Here is a 14,107-nt window from a genome sequence, read left to right on the forward strand (position 1 = left end):
GATCCTCCTTGCTGGCACCGGGTTGGACCCCCTTTTGCCTTCAGAACTGCCTTAATCCTTGGTGGCATAGATCCAACAAGGTTCTGGAAACATTCCTCAGAGAGTTTGGTCCATGTTGACATGACAGCATCACACAGTTGCTGCAGATTTGTGCGCTGCACATCCATGATGCTGATCTCCCGTTTCACCACATCCCAAAGGTTCTCTAAAGGGAAAGGGACGGAAGTGGTCAGCAACAATACTCAGGTAGACTGTGTGGTTGGAACCATGCTCAACTGGTACTAAGGGGTCCATAGTGAGCCTAGAAAATATCCTTATGTACAATTATCAAAATCCATTTTAGTGTGCTTCATTGTGTTACAGGAATCAATAACCAACAATAAGCAAAGCTATAAATCAGAACCTACAGGTCTACAAACAGAACGTTCAGAGAGGAAGTGTGACTGGCAGAATGAATGATTCCTCCATTAGAGCTTTTTAAGAGTTGTGGTTTTTATTTATTTATTTATACACGTTTAACCATCAAATTTTACCAACATTGTTTGGTTCAAACTGTAGCATTTGTAGAAGTGTTTAGCAAAAAAATTATGAAAGCAAGAACCGAATGTGAATTTTAACCTGTAGGTTTATTTTGTGTAAACACAGTCGCAGCACTTCCGGCTTCTCAGCCACCTGACTAGCACGATACGTGACGTCACGCAGGTGTTCAACAGGCGCTGTGAAGATGTGAGTTAGCGAAGAAAGGTTTAATTATTGACGGATCTTTGTGTTTTTTATGTAACTCGTGGTTACACAGAGCTGCTTTTAGGGGGTTCTGTTGTTCGATACCTTATAGTTCGGCCAAACTGAAACCGAATCACCTGCGGGATTACTTTACATGCTGGAACAGAGCTGCGCCTTTATCCTCCAATGGAAGCTGCAGGTAAGAAGATCTGAGGTTTAAGTGAACGAACATGAAGATTTCTGCGAGACTAGAACTGTTCCAGAGTCACCTGCTGGACTTCAGCGACCAGTCAGATGACTGCTGCGTGACGTCACCACATGATTTTAGAATCAGATTAATTCCAAATAAAAGTAATTAATGCAACAATAGTCTAAATTGTATAAACCTTTCTGGAAACAGTTTAACTGTGATATTTGAATACAGTAAGTCAGAGAACAAAAATCCATAATCTACATTTAATTCTAATCTGTTGAAGCAAAGCATTTTTGAGGAGGAATCCCTGTATGTTTGGTCAGATAATCCACAGGGGCGAGATGGTGCCAGTCAGAGGCGCTCCCCCCTCGATGTCCTCATGAGTCAGATCCGGAAGAAGCGCTCAGACAGGAAGCCACTGGGTCGCTTCTTGTCCTGGACCTCAGAGCGGACCGGGATCCCTGAGGATGAGCCGGACTGCAGAGAGGAAAACCGACCGAGTCCAGGTGGGGAACACCGCTGCTTCCCCTGCATTCACTGCAGCCGACTGCTGCACCTTACAATGCTTTTTGTTGTTCTGAACAACACCGAAAACGTTCAGCAACAATGATCAAATGTGTCTGCTCTGCTTGTTGACACGGTAACAGTCAGAAGACTAAAATGCTGCACACACGCCTTATTTTGAAGGTAACAGGTCCGTAGCAACCACTTACTGGTATAAGATTTGTTGTTGAATAATGAAGCCACTTGGATGATGGTGAAACACATCAAGTAAGAAGGTTTGAAGTCCAGATGTCATGATTCAGCTAGAAGACAACATCACCTAGGAATGAGAACTTTGAGCCAGACTGACAAATACTTTCCGATCAAACCTTTGTGTTTCTGTTGCTGAGCATCCATCCATCCATCCGTCCGTCCATCTATCCGTCCTTGCGTTCGTCCATCCATCTATCTAAGGCCTCTAACAGTCACCAGCCACACACTCACATGCAGACCTAGGGGCAGTTTGGAATCAATGAATTCATTGGAGCATTCGATGTCATTAAGTACACATCAGGAAATACAGTTATTTGGATGGTGTGTGTGCACGTGTGTGTATGAGAAACAGTGCATATAATTTGCGCATGACACGCATCTTATCCCATGACCTTATTATCACCCCCTCCCCTCCCTTTTTTCCTCTCTCTTTCTTCCCCCCCATCCTGTCTGAGCAGCTAAAACTCAATAAAGTTTACATCTGTTACAGAAGGGGTTTATATGAGCAAACTGGATGAGTAACAAACACGTCCATCACTAGAGGCTCTCAGCTCCATTCTGTGTCTTCGTTTGCTCGACAGGACAAGGAAAAAAATAGAATCACCAAACAATCAATGACATCAAGTTCCCACCCATGCACGAGGAGAACATGCAAACTCAGCTGGGATTTGAACCTGTGCTTTGTGTGTTTGGGCAGCACCTGCAGAGGGCGAGGGGGACGTGGGCTGGGGGCGAGTGTGCGCTTTCCTACAGAAGCTGGGGAGGAAAGCCGACAGTCGGAGCCTGAGCCTGAGCCACTGTGACCTGACGGCCACAGACCTGCTGGAGCTCGGTACGGACACACCTGAGAATCCCCGGAGCTGGACAGGAGCTTAAGAGATTCTCATCTGTGCTTCTCAGCATCTTTGCTGCAGTCGCTCCCGCAGCTTGAGGAGGTGGATGTGTCCTGGAATGACCTGATTGGTGGAAGCCTGACAGCAATAACCTCACACTTCCAGCTGGTGGGCGGGGTCAGGACGCTGAGGCTCTGCGGCTGCAGGCTGGATGGGGAGGATGCAGCGGCTCTGGGTGAGGCTTCAGTGCAGCAGGTCGTTTAGGTTGAACAACATTGTGTGCATGTATCCCTTCTTCTGCACGGTAAGATTTTACAGCTTCAGGTGCCACTATAAAAATAAAAAAATAAACACTATCATGAGAATAAAGTCGTAAAATTATTAGGAAAAAGTCAACATTTCAGGAATTTTATGAGAATAAAGTTCTAATTTCCTAAATTATGAATTAAGAATTTACTACATGAAAATCTCAATCAATTAGTCTTTTTACTAAGAAAAATATAAACAACAACAAACAGAGATATTATCAGCATGAGAGATGTGGAGCGCATTGTTAGCGGTTACTTCCGCTTTGGTTTCTCTAATAAGGAAATGCTGAGTCTTTCAGTGAGTCAACATGGTTTTAGTAGAAGGACATTGAAAAGAATTTGCAGGAAACTGGACCTCTTCAGAAGAAGGTTTTTGACCCATGAGGAGTGGACTTCCAGCAGGCAAGCCGTTTATGTCGTCAGCAGTGTAGTTGCAGAGCTCCAAATGCATGATGGGACATGGATTCCTATGATAAACTAAAGCCTTATGACATCACCATACATGATGGATTTAATGAGGATGGAGGCTCACACAACCAACTTTAATTTTTACTAAAGCATGTCTTTTTTCTTTTAAAATTACAACTTTTTCCTCATAATTTTATATTCTATTTTTGTATGTTACTTTAATTTATTTTCTTTTGTGGTGGCCCTAATACTCTGCTGTATATGTCCTCCATTCCTGCTTTAGTTAGACAAAAGCTGACTGTGAGAATTTTATCAAACGGCAGCATTTCAGTTCATCTTGGATGCCTAAAATAACTTTAACTTAATTATGATTGATGGTTGATTTCTAAGTTTTTTTGTGCGGTGTTGCCCCCCCCTGCTGGTAGTGAGAGAGAATGCAGGTTGCAGGCTTCCTCTGTGTTGTTTTTCTGCAGGGGAAGCTCTCGCCTGCATTCCTCTGTTGGAGATCCTTGATTTGTCCTGGAACGGTGGTGTTGGAGGTGGTGCTCTGCAAAACCTGCTGGGAAAACTGCAGCCTCCTCTGAGAGAGCTCCACCTAGTGGCCTGTCAGCTTACAGACGCAGATTCCTCAGCATTAGGTGCAAATTTTACTCTGATGACCGCTGCTCCCTCTTTTCTGTGATGGGTTTTTGTCAGCTGGTGTGATGTCTTACCCCCACAGGGGGAATGGTGGCCACTCTTCCCAGACTCTGCGTTCTGGACGTCTCCTGTAACCCCCAGCTGTCAGAGGATTCAAACGGCGTGGGCTTCCGTCAGTTTGCAGCCGCCCTTTCCAAGGCCACGCCCCTCACCACACTCCGCCTACAGGCTTGTGGCCTGACTGCAGACAGTCTTGCTGCTCTCAGTAAAAGACTTTTCTACTTCCTGCTTGATTTCTCCAAAGATGCAGTCTCCATGACAACCACACAATCCCGTTTGTCCTCAGAACTCCTCATACAAACTTTGTTTGTGATCACAGTCCTTTAGATACCAGATTCTTTGTTTAAAAAAAATCTTTTCCTTGTAACTACAAATTGGGGATATGTCTTGAGTAGTTCTAGGGTTAGAAACAAATTCACTGAATTCAGTTTTTTTTCATGCATTTCCTTTAGAAAAACAGCAGGAAAGTTTGCTTCCACTTTTCTAACTGCAGCTACTGTTTCTCTAATCCTCATAATCTTCTTTTCCACTGGACCAAAGCTTTTCTATGAAATCATTTTTTGATAATCTGTTGTGTGAACTAAACGTCAAACAGATCAGTAACAGGAAAATACCACAGAGCACATAAATGATGAAGAAATGGAAAGCAGAAGGAAGAATTCAGAATTCACGATTCAATAATCGTTCAGTTTAAACACATTTTAAAACGGCTGGAGGACGACAAAACCAGGAGTTTGTCTTAAATTACCCAGCATGCCTCCTGCATGGATCTCCTCACTTGCAGATGATGTCGTGTTCTCTGTCTGCTCCCCTGCAGGCGCCTCCCTCTGCAGCCTCCCCTCCCTGCGAGAGCTAGACCTGTCCTGCAACAAGCACCTGTCCGGAGGCCTGAGCCACCTCACCTTCCACCTGGCTCACGTGGCTCACCTGGAGAGCCTGGACCTGCACCTGTGTGCTCTGACGCGCGCCGACCTGGAGGCTTTGAGTGAGTGCTTCTCAAAGCGAGCTGCAGGCTCCTGCCGCAGTCATGTGACCCGTCGTCTCCAGTCCAGGCGCTGCCCACCCTGACGGCGCTGACGCAGCTCGACCTGTCGTCCAACATGGAGGTGGGGGGCGTGGTCCATCCACTGGTCTCCTCCCTCCCCCTGACCCAAATGAGGCGGCTGCCGCTCAACAGCTGCAGCCTGAGCCAGGAGTCCTTCACTGCTCTGAGTAAACACACACAACCACACACACACACACACACAACCACACACACACACACACAGAACCACACTAACACGCACAGAGAAACACACACACACACAGAACCACACTAACCTTTTGAGAACCTCCCTCTGAAATCAAACTTGTGACCTGACTTACTGTATCTCTAAACGTGGTTTGAAAACTTCAGACTGGTTCATAATGTGGAGCAGGTTAGAACCTCACCTCAACCAGTTGTTTTAGTAATTCACCACCTCCACCCACCTGTCCTTAGGACAGGTCAAGTGTTCCCAAAAGGTCAGCAGGGCTGCAGTTGTGTAGTGAACAAATGAAGTTGTCTTGCATCTTGTGTCTAAATTGGATTACGCTCACACATCCACAGGGAGAACATGCAAACTCCTCACAGAAAGACACAGTTGGGATTTTAAACAGCGGCTTCTTGCTGTAAGGCGGGTGCTAACCGCTACACCACCTGAAAAGACACGAACCACACAGAAGCTGTGCAGAAAGGCAGGTCAGGATGCTTCATTTTAGCCTAAAACCTTCCAGTTCATCAGAAAAAAGGATTCAGCTTTTTTTAGACCAACTCTGCAGTGAAATATTATCTGCTTTATTTAAAGGTTTCTAGTTTTTAAAAATTCAGATCGATATCAGGAAGTTTGTAGAGGAAATTCAAACTATTTGAAAATGTCTTAAACAATAATTATCCTAAGGGCCCCCCCCCCCTCCCCCCAGTAAAATAATAAAATAAAAATAACAAGCAAGAGAAACAGGTGAGTGAAAAAACTGTCAGGAATGGGGCTGAACAGACGGATGGAGGATCAGGTAACGTTCTTGTGTGTGTGTCAGCTCTGGCAGTGCCTCACCTGCGCAGCGTGGACGTGTCCTGGTGTAAAGTGGTCGGCGGTCGCCTGGCGCTGCTGCTGGACGCGCTGCAGCCGTCTGTCATCGTGGAGCTCCGCCTCAGCAGCTGCAGGCTCAGCGCAGACGACCTGCATCACCTCGGTAACAGAATCACAAACATCAATTTAGTCTCCCCTTTAAAACTCTTTAGTTCTTCTTTTTTGTGTGGCAGTCATGTAAACATGTTCATTTTAAAAGAGAAACCAATATTTCAATGACTGACTTACAAAGTCATGATCATCAGGCAGAAACTTCTATAACTTTTGGGTTTATAAAACAACATTTAGTCTGTATCTATTTTAGTGCCGTCATGCAATTCCTGTTTTGTTAGTTAATCGAAGTAAATCTATTGTTATTGCAATTATTTTGAACCTGATGACTGCTGTGAAAGGCCTCATTTTGAGGTCTTTTCATTTAAATTCATGACATTATCGTCGCAGAAAAAGATCAAAACACAACTAAAGACTGGATGAAGCAGAAGAGAACACGAGGAAGAGGAAATGAGACGAGGAGGAATTGAAATGTGTAGATTTTGTTTTTGTTGCTTCATCATCTGGACAGAAACAAACAGGAAGAGGTGAACGTTCTCTTGGAACGGACGCTTTATTGAACTGTGGTCATGATGGTCACTTCTCAGAGAGGAAAGAGCGAGGACAGCGTGAGGTCGTTACGGGCGCAGTGCTGTTACCATGACAACACGACACGCCGTGCTTTAAATAGTCCACGTTTTGTGAAAACCTATTTAAACTTTCAGTGATAACTGGACTAATGTTCTGATAATTGACATGACATTTATTGTTTTGGTAAATGACGGTGGTATGACAGGGATGATGCTCTTCCAGGTGTGCATCATCAGCAACCATCAGAAGATGAGATTAACGTGCCTGTAATCAATACTTACAGACATAAATTGGTTTATATGCAATATTTTAGGTGATTCTTTGTTGTGACAAAGATAAAACTGGAGATATTTTACTCCTCTGGATTGATCAGAGGTGTTTTGGGCGTCTGTGTGCAGCTGCAGTCTGCAGGCGAGGCTCTCTGTCCTCTCTGAGAGTTCTGGATCTGTCCTACAACGACTCGGTGGCGGACGACGGCTGGTCCGCCGTGTTCGCAGCGGGAGGTCTGGCTTCGCTGGAGGACCTGGACCTCAGTCTGAGGCCTTCGGCGTCTGCTTCCTGCAGCGCCTGGCTCCCCGCTCTGATCCACGCCCTGCCTCAAATGCCGGCGCTGACCCGGCTGGCGCTGCAGCGGTGGACCGCCACGTCTCAGGAGAGACGGAGGCTTATCCACGGCACGAAGACGAGAGCTCTCCTGGTGGATTGGGATTCAGACACGACAGACTCAACGTTCCAGTCAAGTGGTCATGACACGCCTGAGGAGTGAGGACCGGCCCACAAAAGATCAGGTACCACACCTGTCCTAGATGTCCTTCATCAGCAGCAGGACTGGAGACTGTCATCGGAACTTGAGACTCACTATTTGATGTTTTATTCATTTAAATTAAATTTTTATCTGAAGAAAAATATCAGGCTGCAGCAAACATGAAGGTGAGAGGAATCCACTAGAGAAAAGATCACACATCAGAGGAAGAACATGAAGTTCCTTACATTTGATTTGATGTCTGATTCAGCTGATGAAATGATGCAGCAGCAGCTTTCTGTCTGAAGGGACTTTCTGGGAGAAAATCTTCTCCAGATTTCAAGTCCAAATGGAATAAAAACCTGGCGGCTGCTGTCGACCTCTGTGTGTGGGTGAATGTTTGGATTTTAATGCAGAAGACATCTTTGATGAGAAATAGTTTAAAAGCCAATAATCTAAAAATGTGTTTTGACTGATGGAATCCCAGAGGCCTCCATTTTAAAATGTTCCAGAGGTTTTTCAGCTGCTGCTCCTCGTCGTCTTCCTCCAGCAGCTGGATTCAGGAGGGCCTGGGCAGATCCTTCCAGTTCTGTCACACAGCAGATGTCAGACTCCTTCAACCTTTTGCTATCAAATATACAGAAAGCCGCGTTCAGCAGAGGTGGTTTATTTAGTCTGCAGAACTGCAGAGGAAGGAGCTGCTGCATCTGGACAAGACAGGATGTCCAGACTCCTCCTCAGGTGCGTTTGTGGTCACGGTCGATGCAGCAAATCTGTTTCCTTAGACCCTGGAAGACCTGAGCGAGGAAAAGCCGTCCGTCCACCTGGTAGGGGCTGACGTCCGTGTGCTCGGGCAGCAGGCGGCCGCTGGAGATGAGCTCGGAGAAGACCTGAGGGAGGAAGCAGCAGAGCTCCTGGAAAGGGCTGCAGCTGGGAGAGGAAGTGAGGAGTCTACCTGACAGACTGGCTCATCCAAGCGGTTTCCCCAGACGTAGATGTGTGTGAGACTCTGGTTGTGTTTCACGGCCTGAGCCAAAGACAGCAGGCCCTCCGTCCTGATGCAGTTCCTGCAGACAGACAGTCTGACAGACACACAGCGAGCCAGCGCTGCAAATGAATCCAAAGTGCAGAACATGTAAGCAATCCACACTGGCAGAAAGTCTTCATAGGGAGTTCCACCCTTTCAGTTAGACTCTTCTGAGTTTGATCAATGTTATGGATCAATTTCAGTTTCATTGAAAATTAAAGGAAACCTTAATTGTCAAACATGGAGAGGGTTTATTTTTGTAATTTTCATGCAGGGAATTGACCAAATGTAGTCATAAATTAAGAAATAATCTTAATTAAAAATAAATGTTGAAGTGCACTCACTTCCTCACTGAAAAAGTGAGAGAAACGTTAACTGTAAGATGAAGGCTTTCTGACAGAAGACGTCAGAGCGTCACAGCGAGGAGCCGGTTGGAGCTGCAGAACTCACTCCTTCAGGGAGCAGCCATGCGTGGCCATCGCCTCGCTCAGGTGAACGGCGCCTTCGTCTTCTATCCTGTTAGACGACAGATCGATGATCTCCAGGGTCTTACTCTGCTTCAGCACTTCAGCCAGATGGTGTGCGCCGTCACGGGTCACGCGGTTGCTGCAGGCCAGCAGAAGCACAGTGAGGTGAAGAAGAGGAGGATGAAGTTGGGGATCAGCCTTCGTTGTCACCAGCGCAGGTCCAGGTAGCGCAGGCTGCGGTTCCGTGTCAGACCCTCAGCTAGCGTCTCCATGCCGCTGTCCGTCAGCCCCATCCTCCCCAGGTGGAGCTCCAGCAGGCTGCAGTTCACTGTCAGCATCTGGGAGAAGTGCACCGCCCACTCCTCCTGATGGATGGGGGGTCACCCATGAATGTACGGACCTCCGCCAAGCACTGATGTTCTGATGCCAGTGTCTGTACCTGCCGACTGAAGAGCAAAGGCCGGCTGATGTCGAGGGCCTGGAGAGCTGTGTTACGGTTCAACGCCGCGCCGAGCGCCGCCACGCTCCGATCTGCCTGTGGGGGCAGAAGAAAGCTCATGACACTGCTGTCAGCTGCAGACGGCTGCATCTGCGCAGTTACCAGGTTGCAGTCAGACAGCTGCAGCATCTGCAGCGTGCTGTTGACCTGCAGCATGCGGGACATGCTCACTCCCCCTCTGTCCCCGAACCGGTTCCCCGACAGGCTGAGAGACAGCAGGCTGCTGTTGCTCTGCACACAGGAAGACCGCCGGCCGCCGTCAGTCAGACACTCCTGACGCTCCAGGACAGCGTCACACACATTAAAGACAGGTGTGTGGTGCAAACCAGCAGCATTCCACAGTTACCACTCGCATGACAGACTTGGAGGTGTGATGTCATCTGATTCGGTCTCATTTGCTATTGGGTTAAACGTAAGACTTTGACGCACTTTAAAAAGAAGTTCTGAGCGATGAAGAACATAATATGCTTAATACAGTTGGAATGAATTAAGAGGAAAACGTGTCAGCTGTGGCCATTTGAAAAGAGACAAACCTTCAGGCTGTTGGCGAGGAATTCTGCTCCGTCTGCCTGGATGTTGTTAAACTTCAGATCCAGAAACTTCAGAGCCGAACTGCTGAGCTGTAGAGTGAAAACTCACATCGACTACATGTCACAAACTAAAGTCATACCGACCGTTTCCCATCATTTCATTACAAAAAATTAACTTTCACATAATATAGATTCACCGTTTAGTTGATTTCAAGTATTTGTTTATTTTTGGCAGAGTTGGGCTCCAGCCCATGAACCCACAAAAATTGGAGAATCTGCTCAAATTTTTCAGGACATGAATATTTAAAACTGAGTTTCGCCAACTAATCATCTAAACATCTAAACTTGAAACACCTGCTCAGGTTCCCACAGGTCATTAGATTGGTTCAATATGGGGAAGACTTCAGACTCATTTTAAAAAGACTGTGTTTTGATTGATGTCATCATAATTTCTGTCTTTATCTTTTTGCAAAAGCTGAGAAGTAAACGAGGATTTCTCTACTGTTTTCTGAAATCCTGTTTTTATGGGTTTTATGAGGCAGAAACCCAATTTATGCAAAAATAAATGAAGCCTTGAATCTACAGTCTATGACTATGATTATACAAATGAAAACACCTTTTCATCATGTTTGTTTTTTTGGAAAGACTTTGTGCTTTTACCACGTGTTCCAGTTTCCAGCCCATGCTGGTGGTTACCTGTAAAGCGTCAGCCAGGTGTTTGGCCCCTCCATCGCTGATGTTGTTGTAGCTCACATCCAGGCCTGTTGACAGCAATGATTGACAGGTTCATCGAATGAGTTTACTTACTCACACCTTCCACCACCGTTCAAAGTGCTGTAGGACGATGACTAAAAGGTTGAAAAGGATCGGAGCATTTGTTTGAAGAACAGCCTGAGTCTGACCCGTCACCCTCCCGTCGTTCTGCAGACACTTTGAGAGAACCAGAACATCTTCATCCTCCAGCCTCTGAGCTCGTCTTCCTCCGTTTCCGGGCAGATCTAATGTGAAGGTCCTGGACAAGCAGACGCTCCTTCAGACAAGACGGACGCCACTGAGTCAGATCTACCTTTAGACAGGGGTGCATTTTGGTACTTTGATTGCTGCTGACAGACAATGAAAAAACTGAACAAATGCTAAAACTTTACCTGTGAATTTCATTATAAACAACAAACAAAAGCAGCCGTTTGTGTCTCTACATTACCATTATTGTTATTACAAAGAACACAAAACCTTAGGATGAGAAAAAGAGCAGCAGACGTGCTGCACGGCTCATTAAAGGAAAAACTATAAAAAAGTTAGCCTAAATGTGAATTTTTCCAGAAAAAGGTTAACATATAAAATTAGAAATGACAACAGTTTAAAAATACAAAGTAAACTTAAAGGAGCTGCATTTCCAAAAGAAAATACAGGGTGAAACGGAAACTTAAAGGGTAATAATTGGCAAAAAATAAAAAATTAAATGAGGAAATGATCAAAGTTGACCATGAAAAAAGTGAAAACAGCACAATAACAAAACAGGTATGTTTGTAAAAAATGCCTGAGCCGGGTATCGAACCAGCGAGCTTCTGCACCAAGGATTCCCCGTGTATTTCAATGGAACAAAAGTCCTCCAAATCCTGGAATATCTTGAAAAGTTCAAGGATTTGAAAGACCAAAAGTCACGACTGGAAAAATATGGAAGAGCTGAAAATTTGAATAGTTGAATGGTTGAAATAGATGAAAAATTGAAGATACCATAATAGAGAAAGAAACAATAAAAAAGTATGAACTACTGCAAATCCTCATTCTATTGGTAGAAAAATGTCAAACCTTCATTTGTTATTGTATAAAGACACGGAATGGTGAAAACGTTTAATATCTAAACAAAATGGGTGTTTGTTTATTTTTAACATTAAATCAATTTCTTTCTGTCGCTTCAAATTTCAGGATCAAAGACTTACCCGGATTTAAATGTCTTATCTAGAATTTCTAAAACATCTTTGTTAATGTTGATTTTGAGCTGAACACAAAACTCTTGGTAAAAAGCGGCAAAAGTTTTGTTTACAGTTGTGTCTGCAGCCATGTTTCTGTTGCTATGACAACGGTGGGGTACGGCGGGACCGCAAGGACAAAAGAAAAAGTCGAAAAAGCAGAGTAGGCTGTTCTCGGCTTCCGTAGTTGAGCACCGACAAAGCGCCATTTTATGATGGTTTTCTTTTTAAACTTTATTGAACGCAACAATCCAATACACAACAGTGCAAGACAGAAACAGGAAAGTAACAAACCAGGGGCTTATTATTACATTTTACACAAAGAAATTGAAACTGACGCACAGATCGAATGTTTAAATGTCTTTCATATTGCCAGAGTTTCTTATTGTGTCCTTGTATTGTTTGAACTCATTGATGAAGACAGAAAAATGAGGCGTATGATTTGTAACTTTGGATTTATGAATGTTCCACTTGCATAGAAACAATAAAATGTTAATGATGTATAATTGTTCTTTTTTATGAGATGGAGAGTATGTGAGGCCAAACATAACATGTTCTAAGTACAGGTGGAAGTCTGAGTCAATGTGGGCAGAAATGAAATGACAAACTTTAGACCAGAGTTTAGTGGAAAAGGGACATGACCAAAATAAATGTACAGCATCTTCAGGCTGTTCTTGACAAAAAGAGCAGCTTACATCAATATCTTCTTTAAACCTTTGCAGATATAGTTTGGATGGGTAGAATTTATGGATTAGTGTAACCCTTGTGCTATCCTAGGCACTTTAACATTGGGAGTTGGGTCATCTAGACCCACTAGACAGTGCTCTGAACCTTTTTTCTTCAATGATTTGTGATCTTCACTGGTGTCCATGGATTACATGAAATCTTTCCACCTTTATCCACCTTTGTCATGGTAGGGAGAACACCTCAATGTGAGGGGGGGGGGGGGGGGGTCATCTAAGATAGCACAAGGGTTAAATGAGATTTCTTTTACTTTATTGGTTAAAAACTGTTTTGCTGGTAGATTCCAGATCTTTTCCCATTCAAATTGGTAAACTAAATTATTCCAATAAGGAACTACATAGGGAATGGAAACAACATCCTTCTGAAAGAGTGATCTTATACAGCGATTTGTGTTACATGAAGAGGAAAAACAAATTTGTCCTGTTTCTATTTTAGTTGGGTCAATTGGTAATAAAGTTGGACTCTGCAATGATGAGCTTTTGAATAACAACGTAACACATTTAGGCATTGATTTTAAAACAATGTTAAACTCCATTTAAGGTATTTTAATGCTATATTTGAGGCAGAGTGCTTCGTGTGACATTAAAGATCCGTTTGAGTCAAACAGCTGATGAACCAGAATCCGGAATTAAATTCCAAATTTAAGTTGGATTCTTAATAAAATGTCTCAGCCAATCTATTTTAAAGGCATAATATATATAACGGTCTTCTATAATGGGCACGAAACTTTCTTTTTCCCAGGAGGGGCCTTGCAAAAATAATTTAGAAGCACTGGATTAAAGTAGGAGGAAGGAAATAGTTGTTTAAGCTTTCCAAGAATAAATGGAGGAGGAAAGGAGCAAGTAGTTTGGAGAATGTTTTATAGAATGCAAAGGTTAATCAGTTTGTGCCTGGAGATTTATTTAATTTAAGGTGTTCAATTCCCATTAATATTACATTTTTGTATTGAATTATTCTTAGCATTAAATCTCCTACTGCTCCTTCAGCTTTTCCTCTGTGTCATCCAGTATAGTTTGCAGGTTGATTTAGTGTTTTTGTTCATTTTCAGTTAAGTAGCAGGAGATTTTTGTGTTGAAGATGTTAATTCTGAAATAAACTTTCCTCCTCACACCTTTTAGCTTTAGCAAATGAGCTTCCATATGTTCTAAACTATTCAGAAAATTCAAATTTTAGGAGTTCCAAATTTCTGCCAAAATGTTTTTCTTAAGAGGCTTTTTGCCAGAAACATTTAATTAATAAGCAGACGGTTTTAGACACATTATCATGTTGAAAGATAAGAGTTATTAATTTCCAGTGTGAACTTCTGTTGTAAGATTTGGAGTTGAAGAGATTTGGATTGAGATAGCTTTAAAGGAGTGGTGAGAATATTTACTTTTATACGATTTTCATCAAAGCAGCTTAAAAAGCTGGTCTGGGATTTATTGCTGCAGGTAAAATAATTTCCATTAGAATTCTTTTGTCTTCATATATCTACTAACT

At 43.7% G+C, this 14,107-nt stretch overlaps 2 protein-coding genes across 5 annotated transcripts; one reads left to right on the top strand and one right to left on the bottom strand.

Moving 5' to 3' along the window:
- The first annotated feature begins 814 nt into the window (after positions 1-814).
- lrrc31 (leucine rich repeat containing 31) lies at positions 815-7,770 on the top strand. 2 transcript variants are annotated; one of them, XM_011488636.2, is made up of 10 exons: positions 815-922; positions 1,240-1,422; positions 2,370-2,504; positions 2,573-2,740; positions 3,695-3,859; positions 3,943-4,125; positions 4,738-4,905; positions 4,968-5,132; positions 5,976-6,131; positions 7,048-7,770. In XM_011488636.2, the coding sequence occupies exons 1-10, from the start codon at positions 910-912 to the stop codon at positions 7,413-7,415; spliced, it is 1,704 nt and encodes a 567-aa protein (XP_011486938.1). In that variant the 5' UTR covers positions 815-909; the 3' UTR covers positions 7,416-7,770. The 2 variants fall into 2 exon arrangements, with proteins under 2 accessions (XP_011486938.1, XP_011486939.1); XM_011488637.2 differs by lacking the exons at positions 3,695-3,859; positions 3,943-4,125.
- Positions 6,016-12,007, bottom strand: lrrc34 (leucine rich repeat containing 34). Of its 3 annotated transcripts, none has more exons than XM_020712495.2 (10): positions 11,855-12,007; positions 10,817-10,944; positions 10,611-10,675; positions 9,918-10,004; positions 9,487-9,615; positions 9,325-9,420; positions 9,096-9,250; positions 8,869-9,024; positions 8,347-8,498; positions 6,016-6,127 (listed from the first exon to the last, which is right to left on the bottom strand). In XM_020712495.2, the coding sequence occupies exons 1-9, from the start codon at positions 11,974-11,976 to the stop codon at positions 8,360-8,362; spliced, it is 1,077 nt and encodes a 358-aa protein (XP_020568154.1). In that variant the 5' UTR covers positions 11,977-12,007; the 3' UTR covers positions 6,016-6,127; positions 8,347-8,359. The 3 variants fall into 3 exon arrangements, with proteins under 3 accessions (XP_020568154.1, XP_020568153.1, XP_004080852.1); XM_020712494.2 differs by lacking the exon at positions 6,016-6,127 and adding an exon at positions 8,043-8,281; XM_004080804.4 differs by lacking the exon at positions 6,016-6,127 and adding an exon at positions 8,043-8,281 and having other exon boundaries at positions 8,347-8,473; positions 11,855-12,005.
- Between the last annotated feature and the right edge of the window lie 2,100 nt (positions 12,008-14,107).

This window comes from Oryzias latipes, chromosome 20 (assembly GCF_002234675.1).
Source record: "Oryzias latipes chromosome 20, ASM223467v1".
NCBI lineage: Eukaryota > Metazoa > Chordata > Actinopteri > Beloniformes > Adrianichthyidae > Oryzias > Oryzias latipes.